This window comes from Peromyscus maniculatus, chromosome 19 (genome assembly GCF_049852395.1).
Source record: "Peromyscus maniculatus bairdii isolate BWxNUB_F1_BW_parent chromosome 19, HU_Pman_BW_mat_3.1, whole genome shotgun sequence".
NCBI lineage: Eukaryota > Metazoa > Chordata > Mammalia > Rodentia > Cricetidae > Peromyscus > Peromyscus maniculatus.
This window is the reverse complement of record NC_134870.1, coordinates 56,970,891-56,993,156: the sequence shown is the minus strand read 5'-3', so window position 1 is coordinate 56,993,156 and position 22,266 is coordinate 56,970,891. Positions and strand designations below refer to the sequence as shown.

The following is a 22,266-nucleotide window of genomic DNA, read 5'->3' as shown; positions in this document are numbered from 1 at the left end:
AAGGCAGAGTCAGGAGATGCTGCCAGCCACTGCAATGAGAAGCAAAATGTAAAAGATACCAGTAAGCCATGAGCCACGAGGCAAGGTATAGATTTATAGAAATGGGTTAATTTAAGATATAAGAACTGGATATCAAGAAGCCTGAACCATTAGGCCAAACAGTTTAAATAATATAAGTGTCTATGTGTTTATTTGGGTCTGAGCGGCTGCAGGCCTGGGCTGGACTGGAGATAACTGCAGTTACATAAGACAGTGGCAGGAGTCTCAGTACCTCCTCGATATTTCAGTGAGAGACTGCTTTCAATACAGGGCTATTTAGAGTAGAAACAGCTAACTCTACCACAGACATCCCTGAGAAATGGAAAGGGGTGAGAAAAAGAATGACTTCCCTTTGCTTCTGAATTATCTTATTTTTTCAAAGGTGTATGCACTGTTTTATATCTATTTATTCATCTGTCTATTTATGTGTATGCATATCTGCCATGTGAATGTATGTGTACCATGTGTGTGCAGGTGCCTGAGAAAGCCAGAGGGCATGAGCTGCCTGACATGGGTGTTGGGAACCAAACCTGGGTCCTCTGCAAGAGCAGTGAGCTCTCTTAACCACTGAGCCGTCTCTCCAGCTTCCACATTGTTTTTATAATTTACTGGATACTTTAAATAGCTGCACAAACCATCTCAAAATATATCACAAAAACAAAGCAGATTGCATCTCCTCCTCCTAAAAGGCTGTGGACTTCATTTGTTTATCAGATTATGCATGAATGAATAAAAAGTCACCCTCTTTGAAGAGCTTGTTTCCCTCAGACACACCACTCTGTAAACTCGGAGCTCTATTTTTGAAATAGTTACTGGGACTGTATCAAGTGGACTGTGCCATGCCACCTCCTACAGGCCAGGCCCCAACACACTGTCCAGTGCCTAGAAGTGCTGCTGACCCCATGCTCCATAGGAGCCACTACCTCCAGCAGCTCAGAGACTGAGCAGACTCCAATCAGAGGCCACAAAAGGAAGCCATTTTTACTGGTGAATCATTTATTTGGACAAGACAAAAACATCTCCACCTGGTTTCCCTTTATACAGAAAGTGGAACGTTGCAAATATATTAGCTTTTCTCTTTTTCAACAGAATTCATTTCAATCTGGTCCCAGGAACCGCTTCTCGTGTTAGGATTCACGTTTTAGTAACACATATGCGCCCATCACAGCCAAAAGAGCATACTGTAAAGAAAGCACAATGGAAAATCATCGTGAGATCTACAAATAAACGCAGGCTTACAAATGTATTCAGATGAAGCCTGCTCAATGCTGGACTGAGGACAGACTCAAAAGATGACCTCTCTCCCACACGCCTTGTTCTCCAAATGAGCTGTTCAATGCACACTGAATGGAGGCCCAAAAATATACTGATGACTTGAGATCAAATACCTTACAAACACAGCTAATGCCTATCCTTTTAGGTTCCCTATTGTCTTTCAAGCAATTTTCTAAAATAGAAATGCCATTTCTGCTGAAGTTGGTTGATAAATATGACCAGGGTTTTGATGCTACTTCAGTTTAGGTTAAAAATTTTCCATAATAATCAACACTCCTATAAGCACCATTTTATAACATAGCTAATATAAAAGTAGCTGCTTTAAATAACTAATTAAAATGTTAATAATTTAGGTTATTATGCTAATTTGTAGGTAAATTACAAATTCTCCACAGAAAAAGCAATGGCAAAACATTTTATGATGACTTCCTATTTACAACTGCACAGGTAAAAGCTCCAGTATTTAAAAACTTAGTAAACACACACACACACACACACACACACACACACACACACACACACTTTATGATGACTTCCTATTTACAACTGCACAGGTAAAAGCTCCAGTATTTAAAAACTTAGTAAACACACACACACACACACACACACACACACACACACACACACACACACAAATTCCTACCTTGAATTTTGGATAGTCATTCATTATAATGGTGACCATACCAACATAAGGTAAGAACCTAAATTGTGGGAATGAAAAGCAAGAAATATAAAATTGGTTTACTATAATGATGATATAGCATGTACTGCTCTACACATTGGCCTCAGGACACCAGTCTTCCCATGGCACACCACTGGCTAGCCTGGGAGGCCAGTGCCCACTCCTTTCCCAAGGCTTGAGCAGCAAAGTGTATGTGCGCTCAAGGCTGGGAGGGTTTGAAGTGGTGTGAGCAGCCAAGCTCTTTGGCTGTTCTTGGTACCATTAAAATAATTAGTTGAACCACTTGTACAAGTAGAATAAGCAACTTCCATAAATCTAGCTGATTTTGTTTTTAGGAAGAAAAGTATTTTCAGGTGGCCTATGTAAAAACAGCTCCTAGAAAAAGCTTCAAAATAAAAAGCAAAAGATTTATATGACCTGAAAAGAAACCAGCAACAAATAAAGCTTGAAAGCACACAGAAAACCATCCCGAGTTTAAATAATCATCGTGATTTTCATTTCAGTGCTTTTCAAGTGTAACAAATGAGTTTACTGAGAAATGAACACAATGGATCAACTCAGACTCAAATATGCTAATAAGAAGCAGGTGCCACGTCCACAGCACCTTCCAGTCAACACCCAGTGGTCTGCCTCTCTCCTGTCAGTGGCCTTCATGGGCATTAGAAATACAGGACCAGCGAGGAGGAAGCCGCCCTTGTCTCCCTGCAGACACCTGAGTAAGTGCAGCAGAGGAAAGTGGGGGAAGGCTTGGGGAGAGCCCTGCATCAGCGCCTGATCAATAAAGATGACCCTTCCACACAGAAGCTGTCATCCTGCCTTGTGTGACCAGTGAGACTGAGACAGCAAGTGGACATTTCTAACAGGGGTTTTCAACTTAATTTATTATTAATATTTATAAATGGGTCAGTGAGAGAGGGGAAGCATCTCCTTTACTAATTTTTTTAAAATGAGATACATTCTGTACAGTGTCAATCATAATTAATTCTTAAAACAATCATGCATTTAAAAATTTACCACAAACTTTCTAATTATGAGAAGCAAATAGGAAAATAGTTCAAATGTCCACCACAAAAGTCTTTCCAGATGTTTGCATATGGAATTATGGATACCAAAAGAACAGCATTTGGCCACTTAAAAGGGTAAAGCTATAGATTTGACACAAGAAGCTACTTCCACTTACTGTTGGACATAAAGGCCCAATCCTTCCAGTTAAAACTATATGTAGTATGTGCTCACATCTATTAGTAGAGTGTCCAGAACAGTCACTGAAATGCTAATCAGAGGCCATCTCTTGGAGGATTTCTAGTCGTTGGCATTTAAGCCCCCCAAAATAACTAATCTTTAGGTGAAGGTGTGTTTTGGAATAGAATTAAATCCAGGATATAGGTAATATATTCCAATTCAGTTATAGTTTTGGGGTCCTTGGATAGCTTTAAGTTTTCTTCATTAAAAAAATATTTGTTTATATGTGTGAGTGCTTTCCTGTTTGTATGCCTGTGCCAGTGTGTGAAGTGCCCCAGGAGGCCAGAAGAGGGTGTCAGATCCCCCAGACTGGAGCGGCCATGGAAGTGCTGGGAATCGAACCTGGGGCCTCTGGAAGAGCAGCCAGTGTTCTAAACCGCTGAGCCATCTCTCCAGCCCTTGAACATGTTTTGTTGAAGGCAGGGTCTCACTGTATAGCCCAAGCACACCTTAGACCTGCTTACAACACGTGGATGTGTCACGCTTGTGACAAATGGCTCTTGTCTTACAAGCTCAGTCTCTTCATGTCTAAGTGTTTGCTGGTGTCTGAAGCTTCTGTGTGACAACAAGTTCATCCTCACCCTCGTGCTCTTCCCACCACGTCCTTCTTCTCCAGCCAGTTCTGGCCTTCTTTGTACAAGCCTCTGTCATCAACTTCATTATTATCCCCTTTAGTCAGAAATTTGATGTCTCCATTATCTCTGGAAAGCAAAATGACGTCCTCTCAGAAGTCATTCTCAGCACGGCATCATTAAAAACATATTAGTTTAACGCAGACATTACAGCCAGACAGCAGTATTTAGAAAGCAGTTGAGGAAGACTTGACCTCTCGTTGGTCTAAGCTGATTGCTTACAGATAACCACCCAGCTGAAGCACAGATCTAATGACAATTTCAGGGACTTAAATTCCAAAACATTCAAGTAACCCTGACAACCGAAACACAGAGCAACACCAGGGCAATGGGAAGGCAACACCAGTACACAACATCACTTCTTACTCTGGCGTTCTTGCACTTGAACCAGGGCTGCTGGTACTAACTTACTTGTAATCCAGAGACAAGAGTGTCAGTGTCATGATCAGTGGGCAAGATCATGGGACTAGGTCCTGTGGGTCCGCAGCAGTCCAGATGAAACTGGAAGGGACGTTCCCACACTCACCTCAGTTGTCCCTCTCAAGTCTGACTCGGTCAGACACCAGCTGAAGTTGACTTACTGACCTGCACTTGAACTGTCTCATCCCTTCTCAACCCTCCCGGAAAAATGTTAGGATGGAGCTCACTCTTACCCAGTCTGCATAAGAACTTGCCCAAACCACAGAGATCTGTGGGCACGGTGATTTAAATGTGGCTGTGCTTTTTAGCTGACCTTGAGCTTACCAAATGGAGAAAGAACTATTAAGGCTTTACTTCCTTTGCCACTGAGCACAGTGGTGTAAATCCCATCTGCGGGGAAACAGCCACAAATGGCAGCAGACAGACAGAGTCAGCAGAGAGGCGGGATTCATTAAGCGTTCTAAATGGGGGTGCACTGTAAACCTGGGTCTGGGAACACAAACCTGTAGCACTGTGTATTTATAAAGAGGGAGTCTTTCAAAAGACAAATGAAAACAGGCACCATTAGGATGAGGTAAGGGGCTCAAAGCCTGCAAGCATCTGAAAACGTGTCTAAAGGAACAAGCTGATTTGTAGTCATGGCTGTATAGACTCAAGAGGGAGAATATCTGTAGAAGTTACAGCAAAAAGTCATCACTGGCCCAACTCTGAACATGTTTCCATCTTTAGAAATGATTTTCAAATGAGGTGGAAGCCCTGTCGCACCATGCCTGCTTCTTCTCAGGAAGTTAGCAAGCAGACAGCACGTAACCATTCAACGACGCCTGCATGTGAGCAGCCTGCACTGAGTCAGGATTAGTCCGACGGTCAGTGCGATAAGGTGGGTATTTTAAGTGGCCCTGGAAGCAGCGAAGGGCATGCATACCCAACACTAGAAGTCACTCTCAGACCCAGTCTCATCCTTCTCATCCCCCTCCCCCATGGCGAAAACTTCACCATCTTTTAAAACACAGACATATCTAAATTTAACTTTATAAACCATGTACACAAAAATGCTAATGTCAAAGCTGCACAAAGGTAAAGGTGCACACCAAGTATATAAAATGCAGTCTCTCTCTCTCTCACACACACACACACATGAGAGCTTTCTGCATCTGAACTAGAATTAAATGTCTTCGTTTTAAAAACAGATGCTAGTAAGATCTTGGGGCCTCCATGCCACCTAAGGAGAAGGTGAGGCTGGCTGTGTGGCGTTGGGGGGCAGTACTAATACAGGACATGTTATGCCAAATTATGAGGTGCCCTGGGAAAGGCAGTTTTCAACCCACCAAGGGCTGAAGTGACTGCTAATAATGCCACTTTGGCCACAGTGACACAGAAAAACAGCTAGCTTTACTACATGTCAGAAGAAATTTCTGGTTTCAAAGTAACCCATCTGGTTAGTGTGATTTTCTTCGAGACTCCTTCAGACAGCTAATATCACATAGCCCTTACATTTGTGCAGCAGCCTGGGTTTGGTTTTTGGTTTTACGTGTTTTAGGAAACATTCTCTCACTTAGCTCTCAGAATTGCCCTGGGAGTTACAGTGGGTGAAACCCCATCCCTCCCAGTCTACACAAACGTCAGGTCGCTGGTGCGAAGCTTCCCAGTTAATAAATGGCAGAAGGAGAACAAATCTGGATCTTTCAGCTTTCTCACTAATCTTCAAAACCATCTACCGAAATGTACAATACCAAAATAAAAGCAAATAAAGCCTCTTTACTTTTCATGAACCTTGATTACTCTGTGAACTATCGGAATGTCTCTTCCTTCAACTTTAAAAACAACTATTTCACCAGCTCTGATGGGATCCTCCCGGAAGTTTGTGAGGAACAGCAGATCTCCCCTGTGAAAGGCCGGCTCCATACTGCCACTGCAAAGAAACATAAAGTCACCGTCAGGGGTACCCTGTGTCCAAAGGACAGTAAAGGTAAACTCCCAGCCGTAGTTGAATCCAGGGTCACAAAGGGTTTCCTCCAGCTCAGACAAGGAAATGGCCAGTGAGGAAATGCTTTCTACTTAGGCTGGGTTCAGGCATGGAAAGGAGGCTCGCAGGTCCTTTGCCCAGCCTATCCCATTGTCTGTTTCTCACTCCTTGAACAAGTACTGCCTTGGAGCTGAACCAAGAATAGTGTCGACTCTGAAGTAAAAGCTGCCTACTTATGGCCTTTAAAAAAAAAAAAAGTCCCACCTCCACAAATACATTTCCTTCGGAGCTGCACACTGTTAGTTCTGGTTAATGTCTAGGGCGGTCCCTTCACGTCCTGGCACAGCCGCAGCACCCACAACACTGCAGAATCTCCTCAGGGGACGAGAAACAGATGAACAGAGGAAGAGAGCAGGCCCTGTCCTAAAGCAGGCTGAGGGCTGGAACGAAATCGGAACCCAGTTTGGCCTCTTGCAGCATCAACCTCAGCCATGTTCTACAAAAGCCCAACGCTAACAAGTATTATTGGTGTGGAAGACTACATAATCTTCATGGTAATAGTTCAAATCTATACCAAAATCTCTGCTGTATTCAAAGGAAACTGCAATCCACTGGGAATTGGAAGTTAAAATGTAATGCATAGGAAAAGAATGAGAGCTGTAAATATAACTTCATGGGAGCTGGGCAGCCAAGGATGAGCTAGCAATGTCTGCTCGTCAGCAAAGAGAAAGAAACAGGCTAATGGAAGCCCTGGGGCCTTCAAAGGAGAGTGGTTCATGAAGCTGGGCCTCCTTCCAACCACCCAGTACTGGTGCCCTACAAGCTTCCCAGCAGACAGAGGCAGGGAGGAGATAGGTGGCCTGTCGCTGAGCACCTGCGGGGCTCGTGTTCAAATGAAACCAGTGCTCTGTGCATAGAATCAGACCTGGCACGCTAACCAGGAAAGCTGAGTGAGAGGAGGAAAGGGCTGACGGCGGAACTGACTGAGAGGGAGAGGGAGAGAACAGCAGGGCAAAACAAATTTGGCCCCAATATAGAATCTTACTGTGTCCTCCTCTCCAAAGTGAGCTGGGCTTCAGACTTCAGTTTTCCTTTACAGAACGACAGCCAAAATGCCTCATTTCTCCACCAGTGGCTTCATCTTTATTCCTTCAACAATTTCCCAGAGCCACCAGCAGGGAGGCAGTGTTAGAAAACGCTCTAGGTCGTGACAATGGATGGCACTGACTGAAGACACCCCTCCCAAAGCACCAGGGGTAAGAGAGGCCCTACAGTCCAGCAGCTCTCAAAGTTAGGAACATCAACTGGCAGGTGTTCTCCCAGGGACCCCCGACAACACAGGAACTTTACCAGCTCATGACTTCACATCAGACTGCTTTAAAACTATAGAGGATGCTTTTTTTAAAAAGTCCCTGTGTACTGCACTTTCACAGGAATATCTGTGTGTGCATGTGTGACCGGGAGGAACCTGGTGATCTTTGATCCAGTGTTGCTCTACCAAAGATGATCTTGGAATACTTGAGACTTGACCTCAATGGGCCTCTGCATGAGAGGGCCATTTAGAGTCCTCCTCTCCCTCTTACCTCTGAACACTGTCTCACACTGCCTCACACATGCTTCACACTGCCTCACACTGCCTCACACATGCCTCACACTGCCTCACACTGCCTACACTGCCTCACACTGCCTCACACTGCCTACACTGCCTCACACTGCCTCACACTGCCTACACTGCCTCACACTGCCTACACTACCTCACACTGCCTACACTGCCTCACACTGCCTCACACTGCCTCACACATGCCTCACACATGCCTCACACTGCCTCACACTGCCTCACACTGCCTCACACTGCCTCACACATGCTTGGCCACTGAGATCCATCCCTCGCCCCCTTCTCCTAAAAAGCTTTTCATCTCTCCTGCCTTCTCCCCTTGCTTCCTTCCTCCTGCTCCCTTGCTAAGGATAACTCAGGACCTTGAACGTGCTCTGCACTTGCTTTACCACTGAATGACATCCTAAGCCCTCTCAAAATAAAACAAAAACCCTCCAAGCTATCTATCATCCTTCGAGTACCCTCCGACCGGAAGTATGACTCCCTAAGGACATAAAGCGGAGCTACTCCAACTGAAGCAGAGCTGTGGTGGCCAGGACCCGGGAGCCTGGTCCCTATGAGGCCCAGGGCACTCCTGTCAACACTGATAAGTCGAGGACCCCTCTGCTCCTCTGTGAGCGACACTTCCTCGGGCATTTACATTTATGAAAACTGCAAATCCACTCCTTGGCTAGTCACACAAAGGAGCCCGGGAAGTATAGACACAGCTGCAGATCTATGGTCTGGCAGCAGAGCCCAGGGGAAGGAAAGGCCCTGGTTTGGGAGCAAAAGCCCCATAGTGTGACCTTGGCTCCTGAACTGGTTAGCTATGACTCTGATCAAGTGACCACAATCGGCCCCCTTCTACTCCCACACAACAAAGAGGCTCTATTGCTACCGACAGTGAGACTTAATGATGTCAGACACACTGGACAAAGTGCCCTGCGCACCTGCTGGCTGCCAAACAGGGCCATTGGGTTCCAAATGGACTGACGGTTTCCTCTCGAATAACTTTATGGCTGCATGAAGTTGACAACATTCACTCTTCTAAAGCAGATACATTTTCATAAGCATAGCAGTCTCCAGGAGATAAAGGCCACTGACATCTCCTGACACTTGCTGGGAACTGGAGGGACACGCGCTGATTCTACTGGGTATTGCTTAACGTTTTAAACCAGTTAGGTGTAAAGGGTCAATTTGTACACCAGTAATGCATTCTCCCACTTTGCTGAACAAGGCACCCTGGCTCCTTGATCCCAGGGAAGCAGTGTGACGGGATGAGGGCCAGGATCAGGACCTACCTCAGCACCACCACGATGGGACTCTCGCTGCCCGTGAGAACAATTAAGCCTTTCCATATCATGAGTGCAGAAGACACGATCATGGCAAAGTTTAAAACCTGGTAGTAGAGCTGGAACGAAAAAGGCCAAACCCAAGTGAAAACAGTGACGGCAGAATATTCAATATTCACACAACAGAGCCTGGAGGTACTTATAAAAGGAACAAGGCATGGTTGTAGGGCAGGTAGTATTTCAACTTTCATTCACAGGACAAGTCTTCCAAACCTCACCTCACAGTCTGTGAGAGAAGGGGGAAACAGTTATCTGTCTGATCAGCTTGACCAGCCATGGACTCTGCCCAAGTGACTGCTACACACTCCTCACCTGCTGTAGCCCTCTACAGCAAGGGGGCTCGATTGCCACTGCCAGTGGGGCCTAATGGCCTCACACACACTGGACAGAGCATCTAAGCACCTGCTTGCTGGCTCCCAAATACGAGCACTTGGCTTCAAATGACTGAAGATTTTCCCCAAGGAGGCTGGTAATCGCTCTGGGGGTTCCCAGCACCTCAAACACTAAACCTTTCTCCCAGCATAATTCAAGCACTGGCAGCTTCCGCTGCCGCTCAGCACAGATGCAGCTCAGCATCACTAGCTGTACAGCCCCACGTCCTCACCCTGAGGGCCGGCACATCTAAAGTGACTTCTCCTAAACCGCACCTTCAAAAGGAAGCTGAACAGTACTACAGGGCTCAACCAGCAGGCCTCTGCTTCTGAAAACACAAGAACGACGACTTTCCTTTAAAAGTTTGGAAACAAAACTTTAAAACACCTGTTTGTTTAAATGCTCCATAAATACTTTAAAAAGTGAACAGTAAATATTTGGTTAAGAACACAGATACAGGAGTCACCGAAGTCAACGGGTCAGGGCACACCCTGGCTCCTGCACGTGTGCTAAGGTACAGCCTCTTCTTTGCCACAGCTGCCTGCCATACCTGCCAACCCCTGGAGACTGAGGGGCAAACCAACATCTGTACACATCCCAACCCCTTCCAACAGTAGTTGAACTGTCAGATGAATGAATGCCCTCCATCCTTCTTCATGAGGCCACACAAACTAAAGTTACCCTTCTTAACACTACCCAAGAGATAAGTTCCTCAGGCCCTGCCCTTCCTGCGGCGCAAGAAGGCACCTGACTTTGGTACCTATCTGCCTCAGTCTTCCTCCCCCAGGCCCTGGAAGTATCATGATGATTTGCAGAACCATGTGGATGCTGTTGTCTCAACCCTGGGCCCGTCTCCAGCCCTTCTTCCCTTCCCTTGGACCATCCACCCTGGAATGGAAGTCACTTCAAGGTCATATCTCTAATTCAGTGATCCCTCCTCTCTGACCCCATATTCTCTAGGTACCTGGACACGGGCAGCTGAGGGCTCTTCTTTTAGGACTCTGCGCCTCACCTAAGCTTCCCATCCTTGGCACACAGCATGTGCACAGTGTGTCCATACCTTCCATAGGCCTGGTGCCTTTACTCCACATACTTCTGTTTATCCTTGCAGGGGATAAGATTTCAGCCTTCCATCTGGGTAGGACTGGGTATCTCACACGTCTCAGTTTTAGGGAAAGGAGGGGATCCACTTCAGCCTGTCCTCTTTTCCTACTTCACTTGTAGAGACATCTGCCACAAGCAATTGAGTCTGGAAGGATTCTGTGTCATAGGACAGCATCTTTCCTCTCAGCATTTTTACTCTCCCAGACTACTCTTCAGTTACCATTTTTTTCCTGTCTTCCAGCTCCTAGAACCTGGGTGATCTTGTTTCCTTGCCTGGACTCCCTATCTTGAAATAGTTGATGACTAAGCATCTCCTTTAGTGTGTTTCAGAAGAAGTGAAATTAGCTAAGTTAAAGCCCATCTTAAGTATCTACCAGCTTTGCACACTTTCTTTTGGAGTGTGTTTGGAACAGGAGCCAGATCACGTGGCTCTGAACATCATTTCCATTTCAAATTTAGCTTTAACTGAAACAACGTGGAGAAGTGGACTGGTTTTGGGTTCTGGCGTTCTAGCACAGTGGAGTGCACTGTATATTTTAGAGATAAGGACAAGATTTTTAGAGCTTTACCATAAATAAATGATAAATGTTTGAGGTGACAGATACACTAGTCACTGTGGTTTGATCATCACACAATGTAAACATGACTGAAACTTCACACCGTACCCCATAAAGCGACAAGTTATTAAATGTGAACTTAAAAAAACACAGTTTAATATACAACAAAATACAAGTTTTAAAATGCACAAGGCCTGCAGAAACGCAGCCAAGGCCGCTGAGGAAGGCCTAGCAGGGAAGTGTTGGGTGGCTTTCCAGGGCCCTGACTTCTGAGTGTGTACACCATCCTTCACAGCAGTAGCTCTCAACACACACTGCAATCATCGCAGGCCTGAGAAAAGCGTTTCTAAGAAGCTCCCAGATGACACGGGAGCTGCTAGCTTGAGACCACTGTGCTTTCTTCCTAGTTCGCAGCAACATCTACACATTGGAAGCACACAGGAAAGCCGTCCAACTGACTCCACCGTGGGAAACACCAGCTTCCATGTTTCCTGCACATCAGCTGAGAGGTTTCTGCTGTGGGAGGATGAGTGGGAAGGGGCTGGCCCACTGTTCCACATCGTTCCCATCCAATCAGCTCCTGTCACTCCACCGTGACCTCTTCCTCCATATTAGGCTTCTTCCACTGGTGACAGCCCTTCTCCTTCCCAAGGTCTCAAAGGAGCTGCTGCCCTAGGTAGAGACTCCATCCACTCTGAACACTTTATCCTGCCGCCGCCGGTTTCTCCTTCTCCACCTGAACCTTTCATGCTGCCATGGGCACCAGCATGCTAACTCCTTCCAACACCGAGGTTCCCAACTGCCTGAGTGGCTGTGCATCTTGAAAGGTAACTCCAAGAGTTCAAAGCAGAGCTTCTCTGGGAAGCAAAGTAGTTCCACGGCTGTAACTCTCCCTGAGTCACTAACAGAGCCCCACTGGGTCACTAGAAGAGCGTCCACAAGTCTTCTAATCCACTCCACATCCACGCTTGTTTCGGTATTCCCTGGCCACCTCTGTACTGTGCAGTCGCCCTTCAGTTGCAGCCCACTCTCTTACTACGGCCTCAGAGGCCCCTTCCCTGAAAGACCCCCGCACCCCCCAGCTTTAGCTGGTGACACTCACCATGCCAGCCACACTTGCAGGACCTACCAGTGCTTCAAACTATACACATGCCTTTCACTTCAAGCCCCTTACCCAGTGGTTTGCTCTGCCCAGAAAGCCCCTTCCCTGGACTCTTGGCATATCCAAAGCTCACCCATTCTCAAGTCCCACTTTCAACATCAGTGCCCAAGGGAAGCCTTCCTCTATGTACTAGACCAGAAGCCAGCAAACTTTCCATTTCAAGGGCCAGATAGTAAATAGTTTAGGCTTATAGGCCACATAATAACTATCAAAGCCACTTAGCTCTGCTATTGGATTTAGAATGTAGGCACAGACAATATCTAAAAGAATTCACACGGCTATGTGCCAATCAAACTGTATGAAAGCTGACAAGGCACTGGAGCTTGTCAGTCCTTGCCGCAGGCCGGCCTCTTCTTCCTGTTTCCTGTTCTCACTGTAGCCTTACAGCATCCATCAACAGTTATACATATACTTGCTTGTCTTTCACACTAGACTGTGAATTTCACAAGGGCAGGGATCATTTCACACCTTGTTCAGAACTGTATTCTCAATATTCAACACAGGTCTAGCAATAGTCAGCATTCAATTTGCTAAACAATGACAAACCCCTTTAATAAACACTGAATACAGGCAAATCAGCTATAAGGGAACTAGAATGCCAACATGAGGTAAAACTTAAGGCTGTAATTTTCCAATGAGGAAGTATATAAGCAGCAAGTAAACACTGGAAAGGTTCGAATCCATAATCCTCCCTCCTTCCCTGCAAATATAAAGTTTCGGTTTTTTTAATGCTAACACTCAGGACTAGTACCAAAAGCTACATTGTGGGAGAATGCAATATCTCTTGATATTAATGCAACTAGCATTAATATCAAGAGATTACTATCAGCCTGGGATTCCTGCTTGTAAGAATTCCATCTAAAACAGATAAGAAATTAGGCTCCAAAGATACTTGTATCAGTCTTATTTTTAATAATGAGGGGAAAGTAGGAAATGGCAGATTACCCCACTATTTCAAATAATGAGTAAACAACTTTAGTATCAAACACTAAGCAACTGCAATAAGACCTTGGGCAAACTATAAGCACAAGGAGGTGGTCTAAGGCCAAAGATGATCTTAGATAGTTACAAGTCATTGATTTTCTGGGTGTGAGTGTACAGATGCTCATGTGTGTGGAAGCCAAAGATCAACCTCAGGTGTCATTTCTCAGGATGTTATTTGTGGTGGTTTGAATGAAAATGGTCCCCATAAAGTCACAGGGAGTGACAATATTAGGGGTAAGGCCTTGTTGGAGGCAGTGTGTCACTGGGAGTGGGCTTTAAGGTTTCAAATGCTCAAACCAGGCCCAGTGTCACTCCCTCTTCCTTCTGCCTGCTGATCCAGATATAGAACTCTTGGCTATCTCTCCAGCACCATGCCTGCCTGTATGCCGCCATGCCTCCCACCATGAAACCTCTGAACTGTAAGCCAGCCCCAATTAAATGCTTTCCTTTATAAGAATTGTTGTGGTGGTGTCTCTTCACAGCAATAAAAACTCTAAGACACCATCCACATTGATTTTTAAGACAGGTTTCTTACTAGCCTGGGGTAGACTGGTTAGCCAGAGAGCTTCAGGGATCTACCTGTCTCTATGTCTCCAGCCCTGGGATTACAGCATCCATCACTGGATCTTTTGCATGGGTTTCTGAGGTGGGGGTGGGTCGAACTCAGTAAAGCAAGAACTTTCCAAATTGAGCCATCTCTTCAGCCCCAAGCATTGATTTTCTTCTTGTGCTGGCTAGTTTTATGTCAACCTGACCCAGGCTAGAGCCATTAGGAAGGAGGTAACATCGATTGTGAAAGTGCTCTCACCAGACTGGCCTGTGGGAAAGCCTGTGGTGAATTTTCCTTATTGATGATTGATGTAGGTTGAGACCTAGCTCTCTGTGGGCAGTGCTACCCCTGGGCTGGTGATGCCAGATGTTAGAAGGCAGGCTGAGCAAGCCATGCCACCATGGCTTCTGCTTCAGTTTCTGACTCCGAGTTTCTATCCTGAATTCCTGCCCTGACTTCCCAAGGTGATGCACTACAAGTTGTAAGATGAAATGCTGAACCCTTTCCTCCTCAAATTGATTCTGATAATGGTGTCGCATCACAGCAACAGAAACCCTAAGTCACTTCTTCAAAATGTCTACAGTAAGCATGGACAAAAGCATGGTTACAAAAATCTAATCTATGGCTATTAAAATAATCACATTGAGGAGTAATAAAACATGAAAATGTATTGAGATGATGTAACAAAAGGAAAGCAGAACTCAAGAGTGTCTCTTGCCAATAGGACCACCTGGTGAAAAGAAGTGACTTCAAGCCATCGTAAAAGATTCAACTCAAAGTAGGACAGAGAAGGAAACGTAAAGTAATGTGCGGTATCTTGGTGCTGTTTACCACTCTAGTCAGCGGTGTGAACCTGGGAAAGCGGGGCCTCAAAATGAGGCGGACTAAAGTCCCATGCAATCACCAACTTTATTCAGAGCATCAGACAATTTATACTCTGAGGGTTAAGAAGAATCACATGAGTAAGGGGTCCAATCACAGGACAAGCCATACGTAGCAAAAACATGTTTTTCCATAGAGGCATATAAATAACAACAGCTGAAGTGAACTCACTCCTATTCTTCACACCTAGGAGGAGCACAAAAACACATTCCAAGAACAACTCTGTGTTTTGGGAAAAAAAAAAAAAAAAAAAAAACCATAGGTCACAAGACTCTTGTCTTGTTGGAGTTTTCTCACAGGCACTCAGAATTCTCACACGACCCCATTCTTGGACTGAGTTCCAACATGGTGCAATCAATATGAAAGTAGAAATAGAAATATAATTCAATACTGAAGCCATGAACCATTTTTTTAACTACTTGGCTATTGTGTCTATTTGCTCATTATGAAACTAGCACTGTATTCCCAGGAGAGCAAAAAAGAGGTGTGCTAAGTGGACCCCCTTAAACCATAGCTTCTAAAAGCAGATGTCACTGGCTACAAATCTTCCCCACCTGCTCTGTTTAAGAACAGTGTGTGTAAACAACGGCTGTTTCGTTATGAATTACAGATCCGGTTGGGGAAGTCCCAAACCACAATTTTAAATAAGGACTGCCAATTTTTGATAGGTTTTCAGATCACCAGTCTCTATCTCAACAAAAAGCAAATTATAAGCTCTTAGTACTTATTTAATAAGAACTCTGAGTTAAGAACGCGTTTTTCAGTATGGTTCTCTGTGCTTGAAAACAGATCACTGTGAGGTAATAAAATTGATTCCTTACAAACACTTCCTTTCAGAAAGGCTAAAGAGATAGCAAATACACAAAAACTAACAATCGAACTCACTGCAAAACCACAAGTCATACTTCAGACGCCCTACCATTAAGGTATCCACAAATCTGAGTACAGGTTTGGCAACCAGGAATCTAAAAACATAATTTTGACCGAACAAGCTGAACCCGTTCCAAAAATACCTCATTGCATTTGCATGATGCCTTGTGCTGTACCTCATTTTGGCTCACCAAATAAGGACCCCAACAGAGCCTTAACGCAAGCCCACACCCAATCTCTGGAATCAGCCACTTGCAATGAGTTTTAAGCAAACATTTCAGGCCAGATATTCTGACCGCAGAGCAGCAAAAACACCAGTCACTGTATTACTTCCTCTCTTCCTCGCTGCAGATACAAAGAGCCCTTGTCTTGCATGTGGCTCTTATTTATTAAGTGGGGGCAGTAGGGAAAGGGGGTCCTTGCTTCAAGGTCTGACAAGGTGTCAGAGGACCCTGTTGTGAAGGGGGAAGAGTCAGAAGCAAGCGAAAGATAAGTTTTTTCTCCCAACCATTAAAAGAAAGTACAGAAACTGAGCTTATGAATTTTAATTAGCAGACCATCAAAACAAGCAACACAACAAGCTACTGACCCAAGAGATCTGACGGCCAAACCGAGTGAGGTCCTGATACATTCATCTGAGGCCCTCTCTGACAGTCTGCAATGATAGCCGTTAGAAATCAGAACCAAAGATTTTAAAACGCCATCCAATCATCTAAAGTTAAAATAAAGCCGTTCTTCCTATAACCAGTGTCCGCCCTTGGGGCATTAGTTATTGCTGTTCCAAGCTAGTGTGAGTCCCTACTAAAACTCCTCTTAGCCACACAGACCACAGAAGCTCATCAGTGCAGCTAGGCACAACCAGATCTTAATCACTTCAGAAAATCCAAGTCACCAAACTGTCCCATATGGTTGCATTTTTCTGAAATTCTTCACACACACACACACACACACACAAAAAAAAATGGGGTGGGGGGTAGAAAAAGGAGAAAGGGAAATGGAAGAGAAAGAGGAGAGGGGGGGGCTGATGGAGGGGAAGGGAGATATGTGCCCCAAAATAAGTTGTGCTCTCTCAGTCTCATAGCTCCTATCTCTACATAGTGGAACAGGTAACTCTGAGGGCCATCCAAATCATGAAAACACTGTGTGTTCTACTCTCTTCAAGAAAGACCTTACTTTTCTTACCACGGTGCATCATCATCGGTAATAGCAGTGGGTATCTATCAAGATATCGGGACACTACAGTACCTAAACTACAGACTGTCCTACCCTACTTTTCCGGGCTGATGGAGGAAACGATGGTGCACAGTAAGAGATTAGGGGGGGGGGGAGGACCACACAAAAAGAAACTGTCTCGGGGCAGTGAAAAATGAAGCCCAGCTACCCAAGGACGCCCCCAGTCCCACCACCCCACCCACCCACCCCATGGCCTTCTATACAGATGGTGCTGCGAGAAAAGACGGAATCAGAAAGTTAGAAGAAACTTCTGAAATCCCTCTTAGGAACGTCGATTCGGTCTCCAAGGACTGAGCACCACTGAGTCCCGACGCACGCACGCCCCCAGAACACCAACCCTTCCCCCAACTCGGGAGAAAGCCCTTGGGGGGGGGGGGAGAATCCTTGAACAGCTCCCACGGCAAGAAAAGTTCTCCCCTTCCCCTCTGCCTGCCTCGCAGCCAGGCCTCTGGAGCGCCGCAGGGAAGGCTGTTCCCTCCTCACCGAGTGGCCCTCGGAACGCGCAGACAGCTGTCACTTGCGCTCCAGTCATCTCTCCCCACTTCCGCACGCGCGTGTGACATCCACTGCGCTCCCCTTCCCGCACCCCCCCCCACCTCCCCAATGTGCTCCCGTCCGCGCAGGGATGCCAACACTCGCCCCCACGTGGGTCTGGGAAGATCGGAACCCAGGGCCTCTGGAAAGCCAGGGAGCTCCGGTCACACGGAGCTGCCCTTGCCGGGGCGAGCCTCACCGGGGAAACCTGAACTCCTGCAGCCGCAGCGGGTCCCGGTGCACCGGGCGCGCCCGCCCCCCACACACACCCGAGCCTCCGTTACCTGTCGTTTGTTCATCTTCCTCAAGTCTCCAAAGATGTCCAGGCTGGACGTGGGGAGATGTGTCCCCACGGCGCCCGCGCGTACCATGGCGGGGTCTCTGGGGGCCCGGGCGGCCCGCCGGCTCCTTCTGTCACACACAGCTGCGGAGCACCGGCAGGCCCCGCCCACCGGCCCGCATCCCGGCGGGCCACGTGACCAGAGTCTCTCGCGGGCTTCTGGGAATCGTAGTCTCGTGAGGCTCAGCTCACCCACGGGCCCTGGAGGAACTGGGAGAAGGAGGACTACAAGTCCCAGAGTGCTACGGGCGGAGAGCCTCGGCCAGTGAAGGCCCAGGGCTCCTGGGGAGCGTGGCGAACGGGCTCGGAAGCCTCAGCCGACCCTTCTAGGAGATTGTGGGGTAGCCGGTGAGCCGCTTGTCTAGGTGGAAACTCGGAGAAGTGACGGCTCGAAAAGAGCGGGACTCCAAGACTCTGGTCAGGCGCCAGCCGGACACCTATAGCTCCCTCGCTTTCACCTAGCCGTGTATCTTGGCCATTGGATGACTGCCGCTAGGAAAGGCGGAGCTTCTGCCCTGCGGGCGGGCCGTGAAGAATAGGGGCGGGGCCTAAAGATGGGCATGTCTTGTGGGCGGGGCCTGGGAGGCGGGAGTTTTGAAGCTGTGGGGCACCGCTCAGTGGAAAAAAAGAGCTGGATTCTATTGCAAAGCGGCAATCTGTGAACCACGGTGACTATAGACGTTATCAAGGCGGACATTCACTGGAGGAATAAGTAGCCATCTCATTTTATACTTTAGGAAGTACAGTCCTAGAAAGGGTCTATGCCACAGCCACAGTAAAGTGATAAGAGTGTGGAATAGGCCTCAAGTCCCAAGTCCAGAATTTCCACAGTTCTGGTCCTAGGTTATCTTTGATTCGCTCACTCACTTTATCCTTTGTTTTATGTATTTATTCGCAAATTTTTACTAAGGAGCTACAATGCACCTGATGGTATTCTAGGTACCTGAGAAATATCAATTAAAAAAAAAAAAAAACAAGCAAAGATCCTTGTCCTATTAAAACTTAGGTTCTACCAGGGGTAGACATAGCTAAACTACATGGTATCTGCATTTTAATCTCAGGATGCAATGCATACAACGTCGTCTCAAAGTGTTGCTGGCCCAGGATGAAGGCAGGCTTTTTGGACATTAGGGGAAAATGTATAACTACATCCATTTTGAGAAGCCACTTCTATTGCCACTGATCCTGAAGAGAGCCTGCAAGCCTGTAGTTGAAGTAGCTTCAGAGTTGGCACAGAACACACCAAATTCTCAGCATAAAGGAGATGTATTACCTGCAGGGACAGGCAGGTGGTGTTCACGGGGGGGGGGGGGGGGGGGGGGGCGCGGAGGGTGCCGGGGGCAGGGGGGGGGGGGGGAGTGGAAGGGTGCCTCTGGATCAGACAAAGACAGCAGCAGGTGTTTTTGCAGGAGTGGTTTTTAAGGAGAAAAGGGGGAAGTCTGTGTTAGGATGAGTTGGTAAGTCCTGACTAGGGGGAAGTCTGTGTTAGGATGAGTTGGTAAGTCCTGACTGGACATGTCAGCCAGTGTAGACAAATAATGAATTTGGATCGCTGGACCTTGATGTTTTGATAGCTGGACCTTGGGGTTCGGTCTCAGGAATGAGACAATGGCCAAATAAGGGCATGGACCTTGGGGCCTAGCTTTAGGAAGGGAACCTAATGGTTTAGCTAGGGAGAGGGAAGAGGAAAGGGCAAGGCCTGCCAGAGCCATGTTTGCCATGCTTGGGCCTGTTAGAGCCCTTCACACAGTAGGACCTCAGATCACCATGCACCCCAAGCTTCCTGTCTAGTACTGTTCGGTGTCCCATGTGGTCATTAGATTGGGTGGACACAGCAGCTCATTGTCCTGGAGCAGAAATGTTATATGAGAAACCACTCTCAGGCAGCTCCAGAGGGAGCAGGTGACTCTGGCTCCTTTAATGAGCTGCTTCTTTCCCTTCAATCCATGCCTTCATTTCCCTCCGAGGATTACTCCATGTGCACCTCAGAAAGAAAGCACTCAGCCTAGATCCTGCACTAGATCGTAGCACTATCTGAAAAGAGACAGCTGGTCAACACAAAGCCCCATGTAGACACCCGAGGTGAAAATCTTCCCATTGAGCAGAGATGTGAGTAGTTCACTACACAGAGGGAATGCCAGAAACATGAGGCAGCCATGATCTGTAAACTGACTGATGAGAATGGGAAGGATCAGAATGGGGAAACTGATGACCAGGACACTTTGAAAAGGCACGTGGAGCCGGGCGGTGGTGGCGCACGCCTTTAATCCCAGCACTTGGGAGGCAGAGGCAGGCGGATCTCTGTGAGTTCGAGGCCAGCCTGGGCTACCAAGTGAGTTCCAGGAAAGGCGCAAAGCTACACAGAGAAACCCTGTCTCAAAAAACCAAAAAAAAAAAAAAAAAAAAAAAAAAAAAAAAAAAAAAAGAAAAGAAAAGGCACGTGGAACGACCTCTCAAAATGGGCAAAAAATCACAAAAACATCCCTACCCCGAGTGAATGCCTGCCTATATCTGTCTCATACCAGAAACATGACTAGGTGAACAGGTGAACAAAACTAAATTATCCGTGAATATCATCCATTTCTCCTCTCGTTCCAGTACTTGCTCAGAATTCCCATAACTTAAGTGGACAGAGTGGCAAGACAGAGGTTATACATTGGCTGGCAACATGGGGCTCCCCTTCCCCAAGACTGACGTGAACGATGCTACCACACATTGCCTATTCTGAAAAGGATAGAGGCCAACAGTGAGCGCCAATCTGGCAGGTCCTTGGTTGGACTAGCCAGCCACCTACCCCCAGGCTGACCACACTGGATATCCTGTCATGGATAGAGCAGGGATTTGTGCTCCCTGATAGAGTCATATGACCTTCTTATGGATTTGCCTTCCTGGCTCTGATGCTTTAGCCGGCACCACTACCTGTTAGGCTCACAGTGTGCCTTGCCGAGGTGGCACTCCGTACCACATCACGATTGCTTCTGAGCGGGGGGATGGATCGGATATCAAAGAACATCAACTCGTGCCTGTGCAAAAAAAGCTGCTTTTTACTACATACTCCATCATTCCTGAGCAACTGGACTGAACATAAAGTAGGATGGGAGGCGGGATGTGGTGGGATACACCTATAATCACAACACATTCCAGAGGCTGAGGCAGAAGGATTGAGTTCAATGCTAATCTGAGCTACACAGCAAGAGGAACACCCATGTACACAACAAGAGGAACACCCATGTACACAGCAAGAGGAACACCCATGTACACAGCAAGACCATGGCTCGGAAAAATTTTGCAAGGTTCTACAGAGTGCAGAACGTTTGCATTGATGACCTTTGTGTGGTGCTGTCTCCACAGCCAGAAACTACGGTCCAGAAATTATGATGAGGAGTACTCCCTTCCACTCTCACACCCAATGACCCCCTCTCAATAGTTTGCTTCTCACTTGGACAGATTAGCTCCACTTGTTTTCGAGATCTCATCCTTCAAGAGCAATGCTTCCTTCCAGAGGGGACACGGTCGATGAAGTGGCCTTCAGGTCCCTTGTGCTTCCATCCACCACCAAACTGGAAAGCATTAAACTGGCTGCAATAATCGGCCCTGATTACCCAGAGAAAAACTCGATTGCTGCTGCACAGTAAGACTAAGGGTCACTATGCATGAAGCCGTCCGGGATGCCTTTTAATTCTTCTGTGATCAAAAGAAAGGGTTAATTGAAAATTACAGTGTATACATTATAGAGCACTTCATGCCAAGAATGAGCCCAGATTTGAATTCTCCACTTCTCTCCCTGTGTCTTCCATAGTCTGGAGTTTGTGGCCTGCCTGTTGTTAGTCTTTGTGTGTGCTTTGGTGCCTGACCATCCCTGTTGACCATCCCTGAAAGGGAAATTTGCTCTAGATTTATTGAACAGCACAGAAAATATGGTATGGGAAAGGCATGAGAGACACTTTTCTCTTTTTTACAGGAATCTTTAACAGTGATTTACAAAGGAAGAAGTTACTTTACTGACCATCAACTGACCCAGAATAGCACTCAGAACCACATACAGATGTTATCAACCTGTGTCCACGTGCTGCTTCCACCATATATGGGACATTTGTTGTTTGGGGTTGCTTTCACTCTGTTGGCTGTTTTCAGTAAATGCTTACCACAATGCACACCTACAGACACATGCATGCACCTATACACACTGTATGTGTCCTCATTTGGGAGAACGTAGGAACACCCCATGTACAAAGGGTAGTTGTGTCTTCTTAGTTAGAAACACAGAGTTGTTTCATTGTTGTCTAGAAGTTCAAGTGTGTGCAGTGACCCAGTGGCTTGTGCCTGTTATCAGTCTATGTCATCTTTCCATATCTACCCTTAGTTGCCCTGCTGTGTAATAAAGAACTGAACCCTGAAAACATTTCTCCTATGCCAGTTGGTGCAATGATTCACTGCTGTGGGATGTTCTGTATGCTCTGAATGTGTTGCTCTGAT

The 22,266-nt window shown here is 46.6% G+C and overlaps 1 protein-coding gene across 3 annotated transcripts; it reads right to left on the bottom strand.

Moving 5' to 3' along the window:
- Window positions 1-1,017: 1,017 nt before the first annotated feature.
- On the bottom strand, window positions 1,018-17,915 carry Sec11c (SEC11 homolog C, signal peptidase complex subunit). Of its 3 annotated transcripts, XM_006970054.4 has the most exons (6): window positions 17,735-17,909; window positions 9,152-9,261; window positions 6,053-6,202; window positions 3,820-3,939; window positions 1,958-2,015; window positions 1,018-1,220 (listed from the first exon to the last, which is right to left on the bottom strand). In XM_006970054.4, exons 1-6 carry the CDS (start codon window positions 17,819-17,821, stop codon window positions 1,167-1,169), a joined length of 579 nt encoding a protein of 192 aa, XP_006970116.1. In that variant the 5' UTR covers window positions 17,822-17,909; the 3' UTR covers window positions 1,018-1,166. The 3 variants fall into 3 exon arrangements, with proteins under 3 accessions (XP_006970116.1, XP_042119868.1, XP_076411502.1); XM_042263934.2 differs by lacking the exon at window positions 6,053-6,202 and having other exon boundaries at window positions 17,735-17,915; XM_076555387.1 differs by lacking the exon at window positions 1,958-2,015 and having other exon boundaries at window positions 17,735-17,910.
- Between the last annotated feature and the right edge of the window lie 4,351 nt (window positions 17,916-22,266).